This window comes from Macaca thibetana, chromosome 3, assembly GCF_024542745.1.
Source record: "Macaca thibetana thibetana isolate TM-01 chromosome 3, ASM2454274v1, whole genome shotgun sequence".
Classification (NCBI taxonomy): Eukaryota; Metazoa; Chordata; class Mammalia; order Primates; family Cercopithecidae; genus Macaca; species Macaca thibetana.
This window is the reverse complement of record NC_065580.1, coordinates 120,971,545-120,991,831: the sequence shown is the minus strand read 5'-3', so window position 1 is coordinate 120,991,831 and position 20,287 is coordinate 120,971,545. Positions and strand designations below refer to the sequence as shown.

The following is a 20,287-nucleotide window of genomic DNA, read 5'->3' as shown; positions in this document are numbered from 1 at the left end:
TCAAGGATTTTTTGATCAAGGATGACCACTGGAGGCAGCACACACTAGACCACAGGTTTTGGTTTAGGTGGAGGGGAAGTAAATAATCCCATTACTCTTCAAGCCTAGGAAATTCTGAAAAGCAGCTAAAAAAGAGCAAAAACTGAGCTGTGGCCAGGATTGGAAGCCACCACTGCAAGAAGACATGCATGGAGCAGTGAGCTGGGGATGCTGTGGACTGAACTGTATCCCCCAAAATCCGTAAGTTGAAGCCCAAACCCCAATGTGACTGTATTTGAAGACAGGGTCCATAAGGTGGTAACTAAGGTGAAAGGAGGTCATAAGAGTTGGACCTAATCCAACCTGACTCGTGACCTTATAAGAGGAGATTGGGACACGGACACTCAGTGGGCAGACCCTGTGAGAACATAGAAGCACAGGCTCAGGAGAAACTAGCCTTGCCCACACCCTGATCTCGGACTTTGGCTTCCAGAAGCATGAGAAAATAAGCGTCTATTGTTTAAGCCCCATAGTCTGTGATATGTTCTTATTGGAGCCTGAGTTGGCTAGGACGCTGCATGGGAGAGACTCCGGGTGGGTCAGTGAAGACCACATTTGTAGGTGGTGCCGTGTGGGGATTACCGCTGGAGAGTAAGTCTTCAGGCTTTTGTCACTGCTGCGATATCCATGACAGGAAATCTTAGACCAGAAAGAGGGTGGTTTATGACCTGTGAATGTGGTCGGCCTCCCCTAAATTCAGGCTGTTAGGGGAGGCTGCCCATTGATGAGACTGCAGCCGATCCAGGGTGTAGCAGTTAAGCTTGCAGAGAAATGCCTGCAACAGAAAACCCCAATTTATATGTCAAAGAGGTGGGGCACCCAGACATCTGCGGATTAGTTCTCACCAGCGTTCGCAGTACTGGACTGGACAAGCCTCAGCAGGCCTGCCGGGGCCGTGCTCCTTCCAGGGGAAGCTGCTGTGCCCACAGACCTGCTGCTCGGGCAGCTGTGCTTCCCTGTGGTTGCATGGCTTTTTCATGGTCTCATCCCTACGGCAAGGGTGCAAGGAAGGAGATGTGACCGGGATGGCATGCGGATGCCAGGCCACCCAGCCCAAACTCCCTTCTTCAACGAATGGGCTCATCTCCCAGCTGCTGCCAGTGTGGGTGGCCAGTCGTGCCCAGCGGAGTCCCTCTGTAAGACATGCCTGCACTCAGGTGCCCTTGCTGGGGGGCAGCCGCATCCAATGGCTGACTGACAGGGGAGCAGTGGTCATGGGAACCCCACCTCTTTGTCCCAGTTTAGAAGATCCCAGCACAGAGCTGTCCACAGGGTCAGCGGAGACTTCTATGACAGTGTTGCCATTCAACACCATCTTCAACTCTTACTTTGTTCCTTCCCTCCAACAGGTGTTCCTGAGAACACCCTCCAGTGACCGTCCTGCGTACCAATCTCCACCTCTGAGTTGGCTCCCCTCAGCTCAGAGCAGCCCATCTATAGGCTGACCCTATGACCAGACTTATGACCAGAGGTTTGGGAGGCCAGTAGAGGCCCATTTCACTTCTGTTTTTACAGGCACTTGGTATAGAAAAATGAAAAAAAAAAAAAAGCTAAATCAGGATTACAAAATTTGTGGTACATTTTAAATGTTTATATTAAATATGTTAAAACTTTTAACAAAAGTAGACAAATGTAATACGATCTTGCTATTCATGAGATAATCATAAGGCTTAATAAAAGATATGCATTCACAGTGACCACATACAGAAATAAGACCTGGTTTAAAGTAGTATGTTTAAAGTAGTATGTTTAGTATGAAGCAGTATGTATCTTCTTTCAAATTTTCCAGGTTTCGTATGAAGTTTAATGTATGTGTGTTGTCAAGTGTTAAGGCAACAGCACCCTAAGTCACATGTCTGTACCCACAGGCATCACTCTCCCAAACTGGCCAACATAACCCTAGCAAACATGATGCAGCAGGAGCACGGAGAGCCCCTAGCCACCAGGACTTGTCCTCTCCATCTCCCTGAGACAACGCCCTGCAAGTGCAAGACGAAATCCTACGGAGGAACACAACGGCTGTCCCAGCCCAGGACCCCTGGCCTACACACCCCCAGTAGGCAGCCCCAGCCCCAACCCCAGGGCAGGAAGGATCCCAGGTAAAGCCTGCAGAAGCACTATGCTGCTAGGCCCAGTCTAAATCACTGGTCCAGAAAATTATGAACAAATTAGATGGTGGGGCATGGTTTGTAAAATCCAATTTGGAGATCAAGTTACAGTTGACCCTTCAACAACACTGAAGCTAGGAGCACCGACCCCTGTGCAGTCAAAAATTCACATATAACTTTTGACTCCCCACCAACTTAACTATGAATAGCTGTTGGCTGGAAGACTTACTGACCACATAAGCAGTTGATTCACACATATTTCATTACATATGTCATATACTGTATTCTAACACTAAAGTAAGCTAGAGAGAAAAAGAATAACATTAAAAAGGATGGGTGAGGTGGCTCATGCCTGTAATCCCAGCACTTTGGGAGGCCGGGCTGGATCACCTGAGGTCAGGAGTTCGAGACCAGCCTGGCCAACATGGTGAAACCCCGTCTCTGCTAAAAATACAAATATTAGCCAGACATGGTGTCGCATGCCTGTCATCCCAGCTACTCGGGAGGCTGAGACAGGAGAATTGCTTGAACCCAGGAGGCGGAGGTTGCAGTGAACCGAGATCGCACCACTGCGCTCCAGCCTGGGCAACAGAGCGAGACTCCATCTCAAAAAATAAATTAAAAAAAATTTAAAAAATTAAAAGAGAAAAGAAAATGTTACTATAAAACTTATAAACAAGAGAAAATGTATTTACTCTTCAATAAGTGGAAGCGGATCATCGTAAAGGTCTTCAGCTTCATCTTCACCTTAAGGCTGAGGAAGAAGGGGGGTTGTTCTTAGTGCCTCAGCAGTGGCAGAGGAGGATGAAAACCCACGCCTAAGTGGACCTACCCAGTTCAAACCTGTGTGGCTAAAGGGTCGACTGTCAACTAAATTTGGTTCATTTCATGACACAGCCCTCCTGCCCCATTGTAGGCCCTACCTGTGTCCTGGCCTTGTGTGAAATCTGACTTAGACTAAGGAGACAGCCAGTTGAGGAATATGGACTATGGAATCTGACAGACTGAGCTTGCTGGCAGTGGAAATCAACACTGTAAGGAAATTGGCCAGTTGGTGCTGCAGGAGCCACAGCATCCTCATGAAAGCCAGTGATGAGAGGCAGACCACATGGGGCAGGTGCCAGCCAGCAGACCTGGATGCAGGGGGAGGGAAGGGAACAAGGAGTGGCGGCAATCACCAGCAACAGCGACCCCTCTGCACCCACCAACAACAGCGACCCCCCTAGAACAGCTGCTGCCTGTCCCCCCAGAAAAATTCCTCTTAATGAGCCCTTTCTGTTCAGGTAGCTGGAATAAGTCCTTTCTTCCTCAACTCTAATAAAAGAAGAAAAGGAAACAGCAATGTTCTAGTGAGATATGTAAAGGATTTGAAAAAAAAAAGTGGCTTGTCCAAGGGTGTTTCTTGCGGTGCTATTCATAGCAGCCAAAAACTGGAAAGGGGCCAAGTGCCCCACAGACATGCACTTGGAGGGTGTCGATTCATAGAAAGGGGTGCCTGGAGGCAGCTGAAATCAAAACAGAATGCGAAACTCATTTCTGGCTGTTGAGATGGAAACATGTACATCATATCTATTGGGAAGTGGCAAAAGGTCATCCAAACAGTTGAAATTTCATGTATTTATTATTATTATTATACTTTAAGTTCCAGGGTACATGTGCACAACATGCAGGTTTGTTACATATGTATACATGTGCCATGTTGGTGTGCTGTACCCATTAACTCGTCATTTACATTAGGTATATCTCCTAATGCTATCCCTCCCCCTTCCCCCCTCCCCACAATAGGCCCCGGTGTGTGATGTTCTCCTTCCTGTGTCCAAGTGATCTCATTGTTCAGTTCCCACCTATGAGTGAGAACATGCGGTGTTTGGTTTTCTGTTCTTGCGACAGTCTGCTGAGAATGATGGTTTCCAGCTGCATCCATGTCCCTACAAAGGACATGAACTCATCCTTTTTTATGGCTGCATAGTATTCCATGGTGTATATGTGCCACATTTTCTTAATCCAGTCTGTCTGTCACTGATGGACATTTGGGTTGATTCCAAGTCTCTGCTATTGTGAATAGTGCTGCAATAAACATACGTGTGCACGTGTCTTTATAGCAGCATGATTTATAATCCTTCGGGTATATACCCAGTAATGGGATGGCTGAGTCAAATGGTATTTCTAGTTCTATATCCTTGAGGAATTGCCACACCGTTTCCCACAATGGTTGAACTAGTTTACAGTCCCACCAACAGTGTAAAAGTGTTCCTATTTCTCCACATTCTCTTCAGCACCTGTTGTTTCCTGACTTTTTAATGACTGCCATTCTAACTGGCATGAGATGGTATCTCATTGTGGTTTTGATTTGCATTTCTCTGATGGCGAGTGATGATAAGCATTTTTTCATGTGTCTGTTGGCTGTATGAATGTCTTCTTTTGAGAACTGTCTGTTCATATCCTCTGCCCACTTTTTGATGGGGTTGTTTTTTCTTGTAAATTTGTTTGAATTCTTTGGAGGTTCTGGATATTAGCCCTTTGTCAGATGAGTAGATTGCAAAAATTTTCTCCCATTCTTTAGGTTGCCTGTTCACTATGATGGTAGTTTCTTTTGCTGTGCAGAAGCTCTTTAATTAGATCCCATTTGTGTATTTTGGCTTTTGTTGCTGTTGCTTTTGGTGTTTTATACATGAAGTCCTTGCCCATGCCTATGTCTTGAATGGTATTACCTAGGTTTTCTTCTAGGGTTTTTATGGTTTTAGGTCTAACATTTAAGTCTCTAATCCATCTTGAATTAATTTTCGTATAAGGAGTAAGGAAAGGATCCAGTTTCAGCTTTCTACTTAATGGCTAGCCAATTTTCCTAGCACCATTTATTAAATAGGGAATCCTTTCCCCATTTCTTGTTTTTGTCAGGTTTGTCAAAGATCAGATGACTGTAGATGTGTGGTATTATTTCTGAGAGCTCTGTTCTATTCCATTGGTCTGCATGTCTGTTTTGGTACCAGTACCATGCTGTTTTGGATACTGTAGCCTTGTAGTATAGTTTGAAGTCAGGTAGCGTGATGCCTCCAGTTTTGTTCTTTCGGTTTAGGATTGTATTTTTAACTCTTCCTGTAAAGTTGTGAATATAAGGGAAATTTAAATTAAATGATAGCTCTTCTTTCACAGATGGCTATAAAATGAGATGCTCAGTGCCAGGCAGCCTTGCTTCCTCTTTCTCTTTCTTTGGTGTATATCCACCAAAGTCGAGTTCCTCCATTTGGCTCTAGCTGGGTGATGCCATGAGGGCTGAATGGTGGCCCAGAGGGTATGTGTGGTGAGTCCCTGTCAGGTGAGATTAGGGTGCCCAGCTCACAACTCACCTTGCAGGCAGCCCTGCCCAGCCCTTCAAAGGTCCTGTCAACATATCAGGGTGGGAACAGGCACAGGACGTCTTGTCCCATGCGCAGAGTACCTACCTAGGTGGTTCATTCCTTGGACACTGCCATCCGACTGACCGGGCTGTCATTCTGAGTCTCTTCTTTCCCAAAGAAGAAAGTAACTGAAGGCCATCCCCGATCAGGCCATTCTCCTGGCAGGATGAGCCTGAAGAACCATAGGCCTGGGAGTCAGGAGGATCCCAAGCATATATTTGGGCTCACCTGGAGGGATGGTCCCCAGAGTTCATTGCTGGTGGCACCACAGATCATTCCATTACATACATACAAATTTAATCCTAAGAAGCCACCCTACGGAGTATGTGCTGTTATTTCCCCATCTTACAGATGAGGAAAGGAGGCAGAATGGGGGTCTCACCAGTGGTTGAGCAGGAACTGAACCTACTCCAGATACTACTAAGTTCCTCCAGGTGAGGGAGGAAGTATAACCCCCACTGACTGAGTCTTACCATGAGCCGCTATCTTGCTAGGCACTTCAGACCCATGGTCTAGTTGATTTTGCCCACAGTAGATGGTCCCTGCAAGATACCCGAGAATACTGAAGCTTGGAGTCATTGGGTAGCCAGTCTATGACCCATGGCAAGTAAGGGGTGTGGCTGTATTGACTCCTAAATCTGTCCTCTCTACTGTGATAGGATTTCTCAGTAGCCCTTCTGGAAGAATGACTGTGCTTCATGACATATTCCCAAAAGACCCTAACTTGAGCATTCAGTGATAGCTCTGACTCTGGGGTTGCGGGGGAGTCCCTGAGTAGTGTCTCTTTTGGGGGCTGTGGGGTCATTTTGGCATCAAGTGTTGGAGAGTTCTTCTTAAGACCTTAAACAATTCATTAAGATGCTAGGAATGAATTAGGATAACCCTGTTCCCTAAAATGCTTTGGAAAGCAAAGTGTTACTGTGTAGATATAGAGGTTTTTTTCTAAAACAACACAAATAGAGCAGAGCTGAATGGTAAGTGCACCTTCCAAAACACCCATGCTGTTTCAGGCCAGAGTCTCTGGTGGGAACTATAGGGTAGGGTGAATGGTCCACAGTCTCAGTGGAGGATTTGCACCCTTTTCCAGCCCCCACTCAGAGTTTGTGGCTTCCTGATGTGCCTTCCCTGGCCAGGGACACTTCCCCTAGGTTAAATAACCAAGCAGCCCTGCCTTATTCATGAACATTGGTATACCTGGTGCTGTGATAGCAAAAGGAACGGAGGCTTCTGTGCAGAAAGGCGACTCCATGACACTGCTCCTCTTTATAGGGTGGTTACCACATGGTATCATAGTGAACAATTATATTAGTCACGATGCTTTAAGCCGCAAGTAAAAGCAATAGTCCATGAGACAGGTGTCAGGGCATGTATCTGTAGTCTCAGTTACTCAGGGGGCTGAGGTGGGAAGATTGCTTGATACTAGGAGTTCAAGAACAGCCTGGGCAACACAGCAAGACCCTGTCTCAAAAAAACAAAAAACAAAAAACAGGAACGATGTTTATTGACTCTCAGAATGTGAAGTCCAGGGTGGGATGGTCTGTGATGACCTCAGATGCCCATGTGTCCTCTGTTCCCCTATGTTGAAGCTCACAGGGTCAGCTTCCTCCTCAGTGGACTCTCCTTAGAGCCAGGGAGGCGGCCAGTGCACCTGAGGTTCCACGCTTTCTCATTCATAGCTCGTGTCCCACGTAAGAAAGGAAAGGAAACTCCTTTTCTAGACACCCCCAGTAAACTTCCTCCTCCTCACTCTTCTTTGGCCTGAGTTGATTCCCAGGCCCATTCCTAAGCCAACCACTATATCTCTGGGACACGGGGACAGATGACTCTGATTGCCAGGCATGGTAGAGATGAGGCAAGCTGGCTGTTCTCACTGTGCCATGCCTGACTCACTGACTCACAGTTGTGCAAACAAAATAAAATGGTGTTTGTTTTATGCCACTCTATTTGGGGTGGTTTATTATGTTGCATTAAATTTTAACTCATTACGGACAAAAGTAAGATATAAAAATCCACTAAAACAACACTGTTAGGTAAGAATTATCATCCTGACTATAGCTGAGGAAGTTGAGTTACAGAGTCTGTGTAATTTATCCACAGTGCCACAACTAACAAGAAGCAAAGTTAGAATTTGAACCCAGGTCAAATTCCTGGTTCCAAAACATATGTTCTTAACTAGAACTGAATGAATGTGGAGCCCCCAACCGAATGCTCTACTAGGGCATTGTGACGAACTTCCTCCACGGGTGATGGCCTCTATACAAAGAGTCCTCATGGAGTTTTTGAGACATGCAGACATGGAGGCTCTGAGAGACAGAGCAGCTGCTAACTGCTGTCCTCACCGACCAGTCTCTCAGAGCCCCAGCTGGGACCCTGGACTCTTGATGACTCAGACACTTAGGGCCCCTGGGCAGTTTGGAAAGTCTGCGCATCCCTCCCTGGGAAGACTCTTTCTGGAATACATCTGCCTTCATCATCGTATAGCCCCCCAAAGAGTCTGTCTCAGCCTCTCAGTGTCCTGTTGCAGAAACGTTTGTAAGGTCGTCAATGCCAACATCTTGACTGCCTCTGGACTGCTCTGCACCCACCTGCAACGCTGCAGGTAGTCGGCATTTAATCGGTGTCTGTTAACTGAATGAGTTATCACTGATGGTCTTTAGGACAGGCTCCCCTCCCCTCCCCTCCCCTCCCCTGCCCTCCCCTCCCCTCCCCTTCTCTTTTCTTTTCGAGATGGACTCTCACTCTGTTGCCCAGGCTGGAGTGCAGTGGTGCTATCTCGGCTCACTGCAGCCTCTGCCTCCTGGGTTCAAGCAATTCTTGTGTCTCAGCCTCCCGCGTAGCTGGGATTACAGGCGCCTGCCACCGTGCCCAGCTAATTTTTGTATTTTTAGCAGAGACAGGATTTCGTCATGTTGGCCTGGCTGATCTTGAACTCCTGATCTCAAATGATCCACCCACCTCAGCCTCCTCAAATGCTGGGATTACAGGCGTGAGCCACCACACCTGGCCTAGTACAGGCTTTCTGAGTTGCATTACTTCCTTCCCCCTTATTCCTCCTCTCCACCTTCAAAGACTCCCTGTAGACACTGGCATTCCTCTCCTGAAGGAATACTGAAGGAGTGTCACAGGGGTGATTGGGGACTCAGGTCCTCTACAGACTTGTTTCCTAGTTCTAGCAGTGGGGTGCCACCTTTTACTGTCAATAGTCTTGATCTCCTAACTCACTTCCTGCTGGATGGAAGCCCTATCTTGTTCTTTCCCAGGGACTGAGTATCTGCCATTGGACTTCCATCTATGAGCAGACCTTGCTAGCTCCTTCTGTCCACCAGGTGTCTCATCACCATGAGGGTCACTCACCTGTAGGACATCTACCTCTTTTGCACTTTTTGGATATTTTGCCTGACTGCATCGTCACTGACCCAGCTCCACCCACTCTAGGGTTGGCTCTTCACACCACCCATTTCTGCAGCCATCTGTCATGGTGCCATACCCATCCTGTGTCTCTGGTCTCCAGGAGGTCAGAATTCCCAGGCTAGCATCAGAGCCAAGTCAGTCAAACTCCCTAACAGTAGGAGGGTAAGGAGGGGTGGGTAGGTGTGAGGTTAAAATCCCTAACTTGAATAAATAAAAGACTTTAATATCTTCCTCCCATGACCCTCCCCTTCCTCCACCTTGGATTCAGGGACACACGCTTAAATAGAAATGAGATCACATTTTAGGATGCAAAAATAAACAAGAACACCTTTCCTAAAGAGGAAGAACTTTATGATACTGAAATCTAATTGCAGACTTTTGCACAAAAGACATCCCATTAGGTCATACGTTTAAATAACTGGTTACATGAAAAATAATCAAATGACAAGAAATGACAGTAGAGACAGCCAGGAATAGTGGGAAGAAGGTAGAAGGGACTGGGAGTCAGACAAAGGGGGCTTCAAATGCCAGCCCTGCCTTTGATTTGTTAAGTGACCTTGAGAAGCCATGTAGCTTCCCTGAGTCTGCTTCCTCGACTATAAAACTAAGAAAACAATATTTGCCTCAAATTTATTATGAGGATTAACTGAAATATGTATATAAAGTGCCTGGTACAGTATCTAATGTAAGGTACACATAAACATATATCACCTGTTTATGCTGAAGTAGGCACTTAGAGATGGTGCTTGTTTTGAGAATGAAGAGGGAGGAGAAGAAAGAGGAGAAGATAATAACTAAGGGAAGGAGAAGAAAAAATACTGAGTTTCTCCTGGAAAAATCTGTCACATACAGTCACTCGATCTTTAAATCTGATGAGTCCTAAAAAATGACCCTGGGCTACATTTACATATAAATGAATGAGAAGGACTCTCTGCAAATTATTGTAAAATATAGTTCTCCCCTGTGCAAATGAACATCCAGACTTGGCTAACAGAAGTACAAGCCCAAAGTGAATGCAAACACTCGCGTGATCGCCCTCCACCTGGATAGGGTTCCTCACTGCTGTAAGTACCAATTGTGGGATCTCTTTATCAGGTTCATCTCCAGGATTAGCTGTTCTATTTTCTGTGTAGTCTCATACCTCATGCAGGCAGATTAATCCTCTTAAAGAATGTATGCTGACTAACTGAAGCAGCTTCTGGCTTTAACATCTTACACATTAACTGTAAGGTGCTGTCTCAAAAACATACATTCACTTGCCCTCGCACACCGTGCAGGTTATGCTAATACTAAATCCCCAGTAGCTCTAAATAATTTTTACCAATTAAAAATTTTTGTTCTTATTTTGGACTCTCCTACTAGCTCTGGAACTTTGGTTATTAAAATCATGAAGTGTATTGGGATGGAGATATATTTTATTAAGTAAAGTTTGTGCTACACTCATGGTTAATTAACTTCTAATGGGGTTAAGATGCTGAAATAACTTTTTTTTTTTTTTTTTTTTAAAGTGGCTGGAAAGGAGCTCATGTTTTAGAGATATAACTAGGTTTGGATGCCTAGGGATTTAGAATTGCACGTCATTCCTAGGATCCTAATTCCCACGTTGCATTTATTTAGGAAGCTCCTTCTAAACTAGAGAGGCTCTCAGCTCTTCATTGCCAAAAAGGCCATCTGCTATTGGCCATGTCCTTTTGGTGGTCCATTTACCAGCCACCCCCATCCCGGATCCTTCTTTCTTGCTGGTAGAAGCTGCCCCCACAATATGGAAGTTAAAGATGCGTGATGCTCACATTTTCACCTTCCTTCCTGCTGGGGCACTGGCCTGAGACCATGTTCTAGATCCCGAAATGTGACAAGAAATCTCCTAGTGGATTCTGGCATGAGGCAAGGGAGGAGAATGTCCCCTTTGTGCCCCTGGACACAGTTATCAGGGGAACTGATGCCTGGAACTGCATCTGCATTGTGATCTTGACACTACCGGGGCAAGCATTAGGAAAAGCCACGGCCCTGAGAATGATGTGGACAGAAGTCCTGGACAAGGCTGGTAAGCTCTGCTCTGTTCCCTGCAGCCCAAAGCATCCTAATGGGTGCAGTGTTGTTTCAACTAAGATGGAGACATCTCAGAAAGAGTTCCCCGGGGGAGGGCGCTGAGCTTGCTACATGATGGGATCTTCCAGCAGCAACTTGGCCATGTGCTCTCCCTGCGCTGTGCCTCCCTCCCTCTGTGCCAGGCACTATGCTCACTGCCACAGTCTCATCTAAGCCCAGGGTCACCAGAAGGGCAGAGACTTGCTGTGGTATATATGTCCTATACTCACCCCAATCTGTTCATTATTGTCCATCCCCTCTGTCACAGCCCAACATCATCCTCACCTACCAGTCTCCTAAATGGTCTGTTGGCTCCACTGTAGCTGGATGGAGCTTCTAAATCAAAACTGGGATCACCTAATGACTTCAAATCACCCAGTGGGACAAGCAGACATCCATATGCCACAAAAAAGAACCTTCACCCTTGTTTCACATGGTCTACAAAAATGAATTACAATTGAATTATATCTCTAAGAGCCAAAACTATACAACTTCTGGAAGAAAACATAAAAGAAAGTCACTGCAGTTGGTCTAGGCAAGAATTTCTTAGACAGGACACAAAAAACAATCCAGGAAAGGACAAATTGATAATTTAACTCACAAAACAAAAAACTTCTGCTGTTTGAAAGGCACCATATAAAAAATGAAAAGAATGGGAGAAAATACTTGCAAAACATATCTCTACTAAAGGATTGGTATTCAGAACATATACATAACTCTCAGAACTCAATGATAAGAAAAAAAAAAAAAGATGGGCACATTATTTGAATAGACACTTTACAAAACACTGTATATGCACAGCAAATAAGCACATGAAGAAGTGCTCAACATTATTAGCCATGAAGGAAATGCAAATTAAAATCAGAATGAGATACCACACAATATTAGAAGCTGCCCCACAATATGGGGCAGAAATGAAAAAGACCAACAACAGCAAGTGTGGGGCAAGATGTAGAGCAATTGGAACACTTATACATTTTTGGTGCAGACACAAATACTATACTCACTTTGAAAATAGTTTGGCAGTTCCTGGTAAACATATACCGAGATATGACCCAGCAGTCTCTCTTTATTTACCCAAGAGAAATGAAAACTTACATTTCCAGAAAAACTTTTACCCAAATACTCATAGCAGTTTTATTCATAATTGCCCAAAACTGCATCTGCAGTTTTAGTCTAAATTTTCGCCAGCCAGAGAATGGCTGAACAAGTGGATGTACACCTACCCCAATTAAAGTATCATGCTATCTAGTCACTAAACATGGATGATTCACAAGGGTATTATGCCAAGTTACCTACTGTGTGATTCCATTCAGATGACAATCTTGAGAGCAACACGGCTGGGCGTGGTGACTCACACCTGGAATCCCAGTACTTTGGGAGGCTGAGCAGGGAGGATTGCTTTGAGGCCGAGAGTTCAAGAATAGCCTGGGTAACACAGGGAGATCCCCACCTCTACAAAAAAAAAAAAAAAAAAAAAAAGATAAAAGAAAAGCAAAACCTAAGAAATGGGAGAGGATCAGTTGCCTGGAGTAGGGAGGGGGACTGACAAGGAGCATGAGAAAACTTTTTGGGGTCAAAACTCTTTGTATTAATGTCTTTACTGGTTCCACAACTATATACCTTTCCAAACTCCACAAAATGCACATTAAAAAAGGATAAATTTTCTGGTCAGCAAATTATACCTAAGTAACCAGCCTGAACAAACACCCTTCTGTGAGCCTCTGCTCTGGTTATAAAGACATTTTGATCCAAGCAACTTCAGAAAAGAAGAGTTGATATTAAGACAATATAAGGAAAATGGGGCCAGGTGCGGCGACTCACACTTGTAATCCCAGCACTCTGGGAGGCTGAGGCAGGTGGATTACCTGAGGTTAGGAGTTCAAGACCAGCCTGGCCAACATGGTGAAACCCTGTCTGTACTACAAATATAAAAAATTAGCTGGGCATAGTGGCGCATGCCTGTAATCCCAGCTACTCGGGAGGCTGAGACATGAGAATTGCTTGAACCTGGGAGGTGGAGGTTGCAGTGAGCGGAGATTGCGCCACTGCACTCTAGCCTAGGCGACAGTGCCAGACTCTGTCCCTACAGCCCTCAACCCCCCACCAAAAACAAAACAAAACAAAACAAAACAAAACAACGGAAAATGGAATTTTATGGACGTTCAAAACAATAGCTGTACCAGCCTGGGTCCAGACAGACAGGAGGCACGAGGGCATCTATTTGGGTCTTTGTACTTCACACCATCCTTATGCTGATCCCAACTAGCTGTTCCTCACCTGGTCTCCATTGTGCAGATCCCACCAGTACCTCAGGTTCAGAATCCCAGGTGTAGGCTTCTGATTGGTTGGGTCATCCTTCCGCCCACTGGCCAACCTACCTACAGAATGGGAATCTTTGGGCCAAGTGTCATCCTTGACCAATTTAATTGGTACTTAGGAATCAAGGAAAACCAGGGTTGTCGGGAACCTCTAGACAGAGCAGAGCTAGCTGGGGGGCACTGTGCTGGTAGGCCCCATAACAGACAGATCTGGAGCTCTCATCACTATATATGAATAAGCCTATGCTTGACAAATACGTATAAACGGTTAAATATAAATCTGACAAATAAGTCCCTTCTTACCCCTCCAGCTTGGTGTCTTGTCAAAACTCTAACCCTAGACCCAGCAGCAACATTCTGTGACTAAATGCAACTACTTGGTACTGCGCCCTGAGGGAGTCAGACCACGGGTTTGGTCTGAGAAACACGCCTGTCTCTCAATCCCAAAGGCCTTTTCTTTAGTTCTCTTTGCCTAACTTACCATCTTCGATGTTCCAGGGTTCCATGGGGGCAACCACTGGGAAGCCTTCCTTGAATGCCGTCAGGATCCCCACCTCGACTCCAGGGTGGCCTGTCCCTCTCGTTTAGGTTTGGAATACTGGTGTGCATGTAGATCGTGCAGGAGTCTATTAAAAATGGGACTAGCACAGCGGCTCACGCCTGTAATCCCAGGACTTTGGGAGGCAGAGGCAGGTGGATCATGAGGTCAGGAGATTGGGACCATCCTGGCTAACATGGTGAAACCCAGTCTCTACTAAAACAATACAAAACAATTAGCTGGGCGTGATGGCGGGCACCTGTAGTCCCAGCTACTCAGGAGGCTGAGGCAGGAGAATGACGTGAACCTGGGAGGCGGAGCTTGCAGTGAGCTGAGATCGAGCCACTGCACTCCAGGCTGGGCGACAGAGCGAGATTCCACCTCAAAAAAAAAAAAAAGAAAGAAATGCAGATCAACCCTGGAGGTGTGAACTCTCCAGGGCTTGGGTGGGCCCAGGGATCTATAGCACAAGCAGGCTCCTCAGGTATTCTGGGGCAGGCGCTATGATTATATTATTACTATACGCTACCCCCTGCCCATTGCAGGGGTGGGCAGGCGGCTGCTTCCAGACACGTGCTCGCATGTCTGCATGGGCCACATGGGATGGTGGCTGGGCTGTGAGACTAGCAGTGGCTCATGAGAGCAGAGGCGAGGGCCATTGCTGCTCAAAGCAGTTAGCTGTCAGGGTGCCATTCACCCTACTTTCCCTTTGCCAAGGTTACTGGCAATGTTTGAGGCAGTGCCCAGGTCTCAGAGGCTCCTGAGAAATTAATTCACAGGACACTATTCCCCAGTAATGACAATTCACTTAGTGCCCTCTCTGTCCCAGGCACTCCCCCTGCTGGAAGGACACTAGTGAAGGGGCACACAGTTGCCACAGTCACCATGCTTACAGTCAACAGGGGAAGACAGATGTTAATCAATTCATTACTAATTAAAAATTAGAGTCTATCAGATTCTCTCCTTTCAGCTGAAGGAGCCTTCTAGCTCATGTTTAGATAATTGAATTTCTCACTATCACGGAATCCTGTGTCCTGACACCTAATTCTAGCTTATATGTTTCCCCTTGGGGAAGTGCTTGAACTACAAGCCTCCCTGCCTTGCCCAGTAGGCTGGGCTCTCCAGGATAACATATAGGCTGCATGGCTAGATTCCACTGTGGCTGCCACTCTGTTGAGAGAAAGCATAGTGTGTGGGCAGGGGCATTTGGAGTTTGGGGGAAGGGAAAGCTATAAGATACAATCTGTATACAGGATTGGCTCATCCAGGATCACTGCACAGAGGACAGCTGCAGCTTCTGCAGCCACAAGAGTGACAAGTTCATGAACTTGCATCAGAAAGTGGCCCCGAATGGGTTCTGCCCACTGATGTCTACAGAGAGCCAGGAAATGTAGGGAATGAGGGCATGTCCTAGGAATTCTAGAGACCTATGCCAGCAGGAAAACACTTGAGGACATTTATCTTGATCACTTCTCTGTGAATAGTAATGTCTGAAAACCCATACATTTTGAGACAACTAAATGCAATACCTGACTCTAGACCTCAATAGCAGATCTTACAACAAAGAGAAAGAAATACTATGGAAGACATCGTTGGATCAACTGGCTAAACCGGAATATGGACCCAGATTGGATACAAGTAGTTTATCAATATAAATTTACGAATTTGGTGACTATTGTGGTTATGTACAATAGTATCTCTATTCTTAGGAAAGACACATCAGTGTATTTAGGGGTAAAGGGGCCATGGTGTATGGAATTTACCCATAAGTGATTCTGAAATAACATTATGTCCATGTATCAAGGAACTTTTGAAACCTCTATTAAAACCTCCTTGCCTATCAGGCTATCTGACTGGTGTAGGCATGGATTGCTGATTGGACCTTCAGCAAAAGCTAGAAGGTTCAAAGCTGATGCGTTTGTGAGAAGTTGGCTCAAACCGAGTTTCCTCTTCTTTAATTTTCTTTTGAGTCCTTTGTCTGCAACAGGAGTCCTCTGTGCTCCTTTCTTCTAGGAATCTAAAATCCTTTGACATCATCCTCTCTTGATTTTCATCTTATGTGTTTCTGAGCTTGGACCAATAGGCAAAAATTTTAGGGAAGTCTGTTTCAGTTACAGGGAAGGATGACCTTTCCATGAGTAACATCTGTCTAAGATGGAGTAACTCCTGCTAGAAGCAGGAGCTATAAAAAGGGACCTACAAGGGGCTTTGGCACAATACTGCACATGGCTTCCAATCCTTGCTCTGCACTTACCAGCTACTTGACCTTCAGCAAGTTACTTAACCTCTCCAAGATTCAGTTTCCCAGTCCATACAGTGGGACTCTAACAGTGACGACCTAGAGGGCCACAGTGGGGGTTACATGCAAGGATTCATGAAGGTTTTGAACAAATTGCATGCTCTATGAAGGCAAGATATCGTTGTAGCTGCGTTTCGAACACCAAGACCCAGGAAAAGACATAATTATCGTTATGCTATGTGTATTATAGTTTTGACTCGGTAGAGATATTAAGAATCACACTAATGACAATGGCTTCCGTCAATTGGGGGCGAGGGGAGTATTTTTCGCAGTCACTTTATGTTCCCAGTATGACCTCATTTAATCCCCAGGACACCAACCCTCAGGCGGGCGTTACTAGCCCATCGTAAAGATAAGGACACCAGGCTCGGCAGCATTAAGAAAAAATGAAGGGCCTCTCACTCCACCCGCACTCGGATACTTATACGCAGATGGGGCAAACTGAGGCTCAGAGAGGTGAGGCCCCAGACCTGGCTGGCAGTGAGCAAATCCAGGTTTCCTTTTCTCAGGCCGGTTCCCTTCAGCCCACGACAGAGTCCGGGGCAGCCCCAGCTCTTCCGTCCCGTCCTGCTGCGCCCAGGATAAAGGATCTGGACTGCGCAGTTACTATTTTGTGCGTTTCAAATAGTTCGCTTACAAATTGTCTTTCGGGACAGGTCCAATTTGTCTTTCACCGGCGAAGCCGCCTGAGCCGCGGCGGTCGTGGTCCCGCGCCCGAGTCCCGAGGAGAGAAGGAGGAGGAGAAGGAGGAGGAGGAGGAGGAGGAGGAAGAAGAGGGGCCCCGCTCAGTAGCCCGGGGCAAAAGCCTCCGGGAGCGTCTGGCCCCCAGGCCGCCCGGCCCGCGCCCCCGCGCCACGCCCTGCGCCCAGGCCCCGGCTCCTCCCGCGCTGGCGGCCGCCGAGCGGTCCGGGCGGTGGCGGCGGGAGGAGGAGCAGGAAAAGTGGCCGGGGGAGGAGGCGGAGGCGGAGGCGGCGGCGGCAGAGGCGGGGAGGGCGGGCGGGGCCGGGCGAGTTTAAAGCCCATCGAGGGGGTGGGGAGGCCGGGAGGAGGCAGAGAGGGAAACGAGCTGCGGCCGGGTGGGCTCGGTGCTCGGAGACCCGGTGGAGCCCAAAGTTTCCGCGCAGCCCCCGGGTGGCGGCAGCGCAGGCGGCACGGGGCGCCCGGGACAGTCTTGCGCGCCGCCCTCGCCCCGTGGGGACCCGCGCCCGCCGCTGGTCGCGCCGAGTGTCTCCGGCAGCCACGCGGAGGCGGCGGGGAGCCGCGCGCGGCAGGTACGGAGTTGGGCGGTGAGCGCGGCGGCAAGTTACTTTGTGGTCGGCGTCCCCGCGGGGCCCGGGACGGCCAGGCGGGTCCCCGCGCCGTCATTGTCTGAGCCCTGGGCGGCCGCGGCCAGGGACGCCGGGCCCCGCGGAGGCGCGGCGGGCGGAAGGGCGTCGCCTCCGGGCCGGGGGCTCCGGCGCCCCGGGCCCGCAGCGGGCGGCGCTCGGAGGCGGGACTGGGGCTGCGGGCGCGCGGCGGAGGCGGAGGCAGCCGGGCGCCCCGCCGGGCTCTCCCCGCTGAGTTCCCGACCCCTGGGGGGAGGTGTGGAGCCCAAGCGGTGCATTCTTGAACCATCTTGTCAGACGCCGGCGGCTCGCGGGCTGTGGCGGGGGCTGCGGTCAAGGCCGCGCTCCTGGGGGCCGTCGCCTGCGAGGGTGGGCGCCCAGGCGTCCCTGCAGTCCCGGGTGCTTCGGCTGCGCGGCGGGACCGCGGCGCGCGCGCCCGGGCGTCCGGGACAGTGGTACCAGACACTCCCAAGTCCCAAGCCGGCCCAACTTCGGACGGAGGACCTTTTTTTTGGGGGGGGGGGGTTCTGTTGGTGACCCGTTACCCGCCGCTGGGGCCTAACACCAAGTTGAGGGCTCGCGGATTAGCCGCCCGCCAGCCGTGGAAATGTGATAAGAGCGGTACCGTTTGCAGAAGGAAATTTCTGATGCAACTCTCCGCCTTTGCTGATTGCCTCTCCAAACGCCTGCCTGACGACTGCCCTGGAGCATGTGCGTTATGGAAATTAGGGTATCCTTTACTTTTTATTGTGTGCGTCTTTTCTTGGGATTGGAAGTAACGCGAACTTTTTATGGTTTGCTTTCACCGAAACGTTGGTAATGTAAGAGAGCCACAGGTGATTTTTACACGGTCCTGGATCTTTACAATGCGTTTGAAAGAATATTTTCTTGCAAACTTGGTGCCGTTTCTTTCATTCAAGAGTTGGGGGGGAAAAGACCAAAACAAGGAACGCTCGTGCGTAAATATGCGTTATTGCACAACTTTCTCGTTGCTGCTGTTTAAAAGGCCAGGCCTAGAACACTTTGTTTCTGAAAATGCTGATTCAGCCGTTTGGAGCCCCCGAGTTTCAGAAATGGTGGTCTATTTAAAGTTTGAGGCAGTTTTACCGAGAACACATGTTGTTAGCGCAGCAACCGGAGTTGACTAGGGTTTACAACACAATGCTGGCAATATTTTAACGAGCTGACCCCGAGTTTCTCTCTTTCCAGGAGGGAAAGAGAATCAAGAGTTTCTACAGCAGTGGGACTTCTGGCTGTGACAGGGGTGAAGTGTCTTTTAGGAGAGTATTTTAAGTAAAAGTACTAAAAACCAAATATGTTTCCAGAAATGATTCTAGATGTCTAGGTTTTTCTCTTAAAAAATCAAAACTCTAGGATCACTGCACATAATATTTGAGTTTTACTGGGAGCATTTGAAGGAGAAGGGCAACACAGGCCAATCCCCAGATTACAGGGAGGGAATTTGAGGACAGAGTTACACGCCCAGCAGGCATTGCTCCTGTAACTGAGAAGTGTAGCGACTGATACTTCTGTAGCATTTCACAGTTTACAAGGCACTTTCAAAAGCCTTGTTGCTTTTAATCCCCTCTACAACCTCCTGATCCCCATTTTACAGGTCTGAAAACCAAGGCTCAGGAGGTTAATTGGCATGCCCGAGGTCATACTGTCAGCAAGTGACTAAAGCTGTCACTAGAACCTAAGCTTTGGATCATTTTAGTCTTGTGTTTTATTTGCAAAAGTACATCCACCTCTGAAAGGGAAGTGGCATGGGTCAGGTATATATAGCCTGCCAGTCATACATTCAGAGAATGATGATTGCCTGGTCTGGGGGCTCCCAGACTTCAAGGTTAATGCCATGTTACCAGAGCATTCTAGATGTTTCCTTTTAGTTCATTCACTTTTTACATTTAAATACACGTTTATTTTGGGAAGAAAGTTTGATATCCATGAAGTCATGAGTTTTGATGTGGTAGTTATGTTTACTGTAATTAAAATAGAAAAGCTATGTATCCCTAAAGTTATCTATTGCACATTACCTGTTTGGTCACTTTTGGGGCAGCGTTGGCCCACTCAAAATGCTTTTCATTTATGGATCAGGAACCCAGAGCTGGGCAGGTTCATGCCAGCTACTTGTCCAGAGCTTTGTATGGTGATGGCCACCAGGATTGGGACCCAGGGCAGCCCTGGCCCAGTTTCAAGGGCTATGTCTATGTCTACTCAGCCTCCAGTAGGAGAAGAGAGCAGAGTCAGACTCGAAGAGTTAGCTCAGAACTTGATTTTGGTGATCTCTCTGGGTACAGACTATAGAATGTATAGAAATCAAACTCCAGCTTGAACAAAGTCATCTGTTGTGCCTTCAGCTTCATCTTAGAGCTGTAGAAACTCTTGGTTGGTGTATCTGGTAAAACCTAATGCTTTAAAGGTGGCATAATTTAAGGAATGGAACCTATTTCCTTGGAATTCTGTCCAACTCTTAACTGCAAGGGGAAGAGAAATCTACAGGATGGTAGAATGTATTTGAGCTTGTATCTAGGGTTAGGTTGCCAGCCTGTCAGAGCTCAGAGCTAACTGCAGGGGATTTTGGTCCTGCTTCCTGGAGGGGAAGCCTGTGCCTTTGCTCCGTAATCCCCGTGTCTGTTTCTCAGTTTATTAAACCAACGTGGCATTGCATGGCTCATGAGGAGAACATATTTGCCTTGTCTTTCATTTAAGTAATCAGTCGTTCAAAGTTTAAATAAACTTTTTTTTTTTTTCCCCTGG

The 20,287-nt window shown here is 47.5% G+C and overlaps 1 protein-coding gene and 1 long non-coding RNA gene across 6 annotated transcripts in view; one reads left to right on the top strand and one right to left on the bottom strand.

Annotated features, from left to right (window-relative positions):
* Positions 1 to 3,926: 3,926 nt before the first annotated feature.
* LOC126951476 (uncharacterized) lies at positions 3,927 to 16,949 on the bottom strand. Of its 3 annotated transcripts, none has more exons than XR_007724486.1 (5): positions 16,840 to 16,949; positions 13,847 to 14,284; positions 13,325 to 13,425; positions 12,340 to 12,499; positions 3,927 to 5,243 (listed from the first exon to the last, which is right to left on the bottom strand). It is a non-coding gene; the product is annotated as an uncharacterized LOC126951476 (long non-coding RNA). The 3 variants fall into 3 exon arrangements; XR_007724487.1 differs by having other exon boundaries at positions 12,344 to 12,499; XR_007724488.1 differs by lacking the exon at positions 13,325 to 13,425.
* A 292-nt stretch (positions 16,950 to 17,241) lies between these two features.
* GRB10 (growth factor receptor bound protein 10) overlaps positions 17,242 to 20,287 on the top strand; it is a 203,889-nt gene continuing 200,843 nt past the window's right edge. For 2 of the 3 annotated variants that reach the window (XM_050785577.1, XM_050785576.1), the window contains exon 1: positions 17,242 to 17,473. Coding sequence is in view for 1 of the 3 variants with exons in the window: in XM_050785580.1 (XP_050641537.1) it covers positions 18,175 to 18,257 (83 nt within the window). In the remaining 2 variants the exon portion in view is untranslated. Of the gene's footprint in view, positions 17,474 to 18,047; positions 18,258 to 20,287 lie in introns of those variants that run through there. The other variant, XM_050785580.1, reaches the window with a different exon arrangement.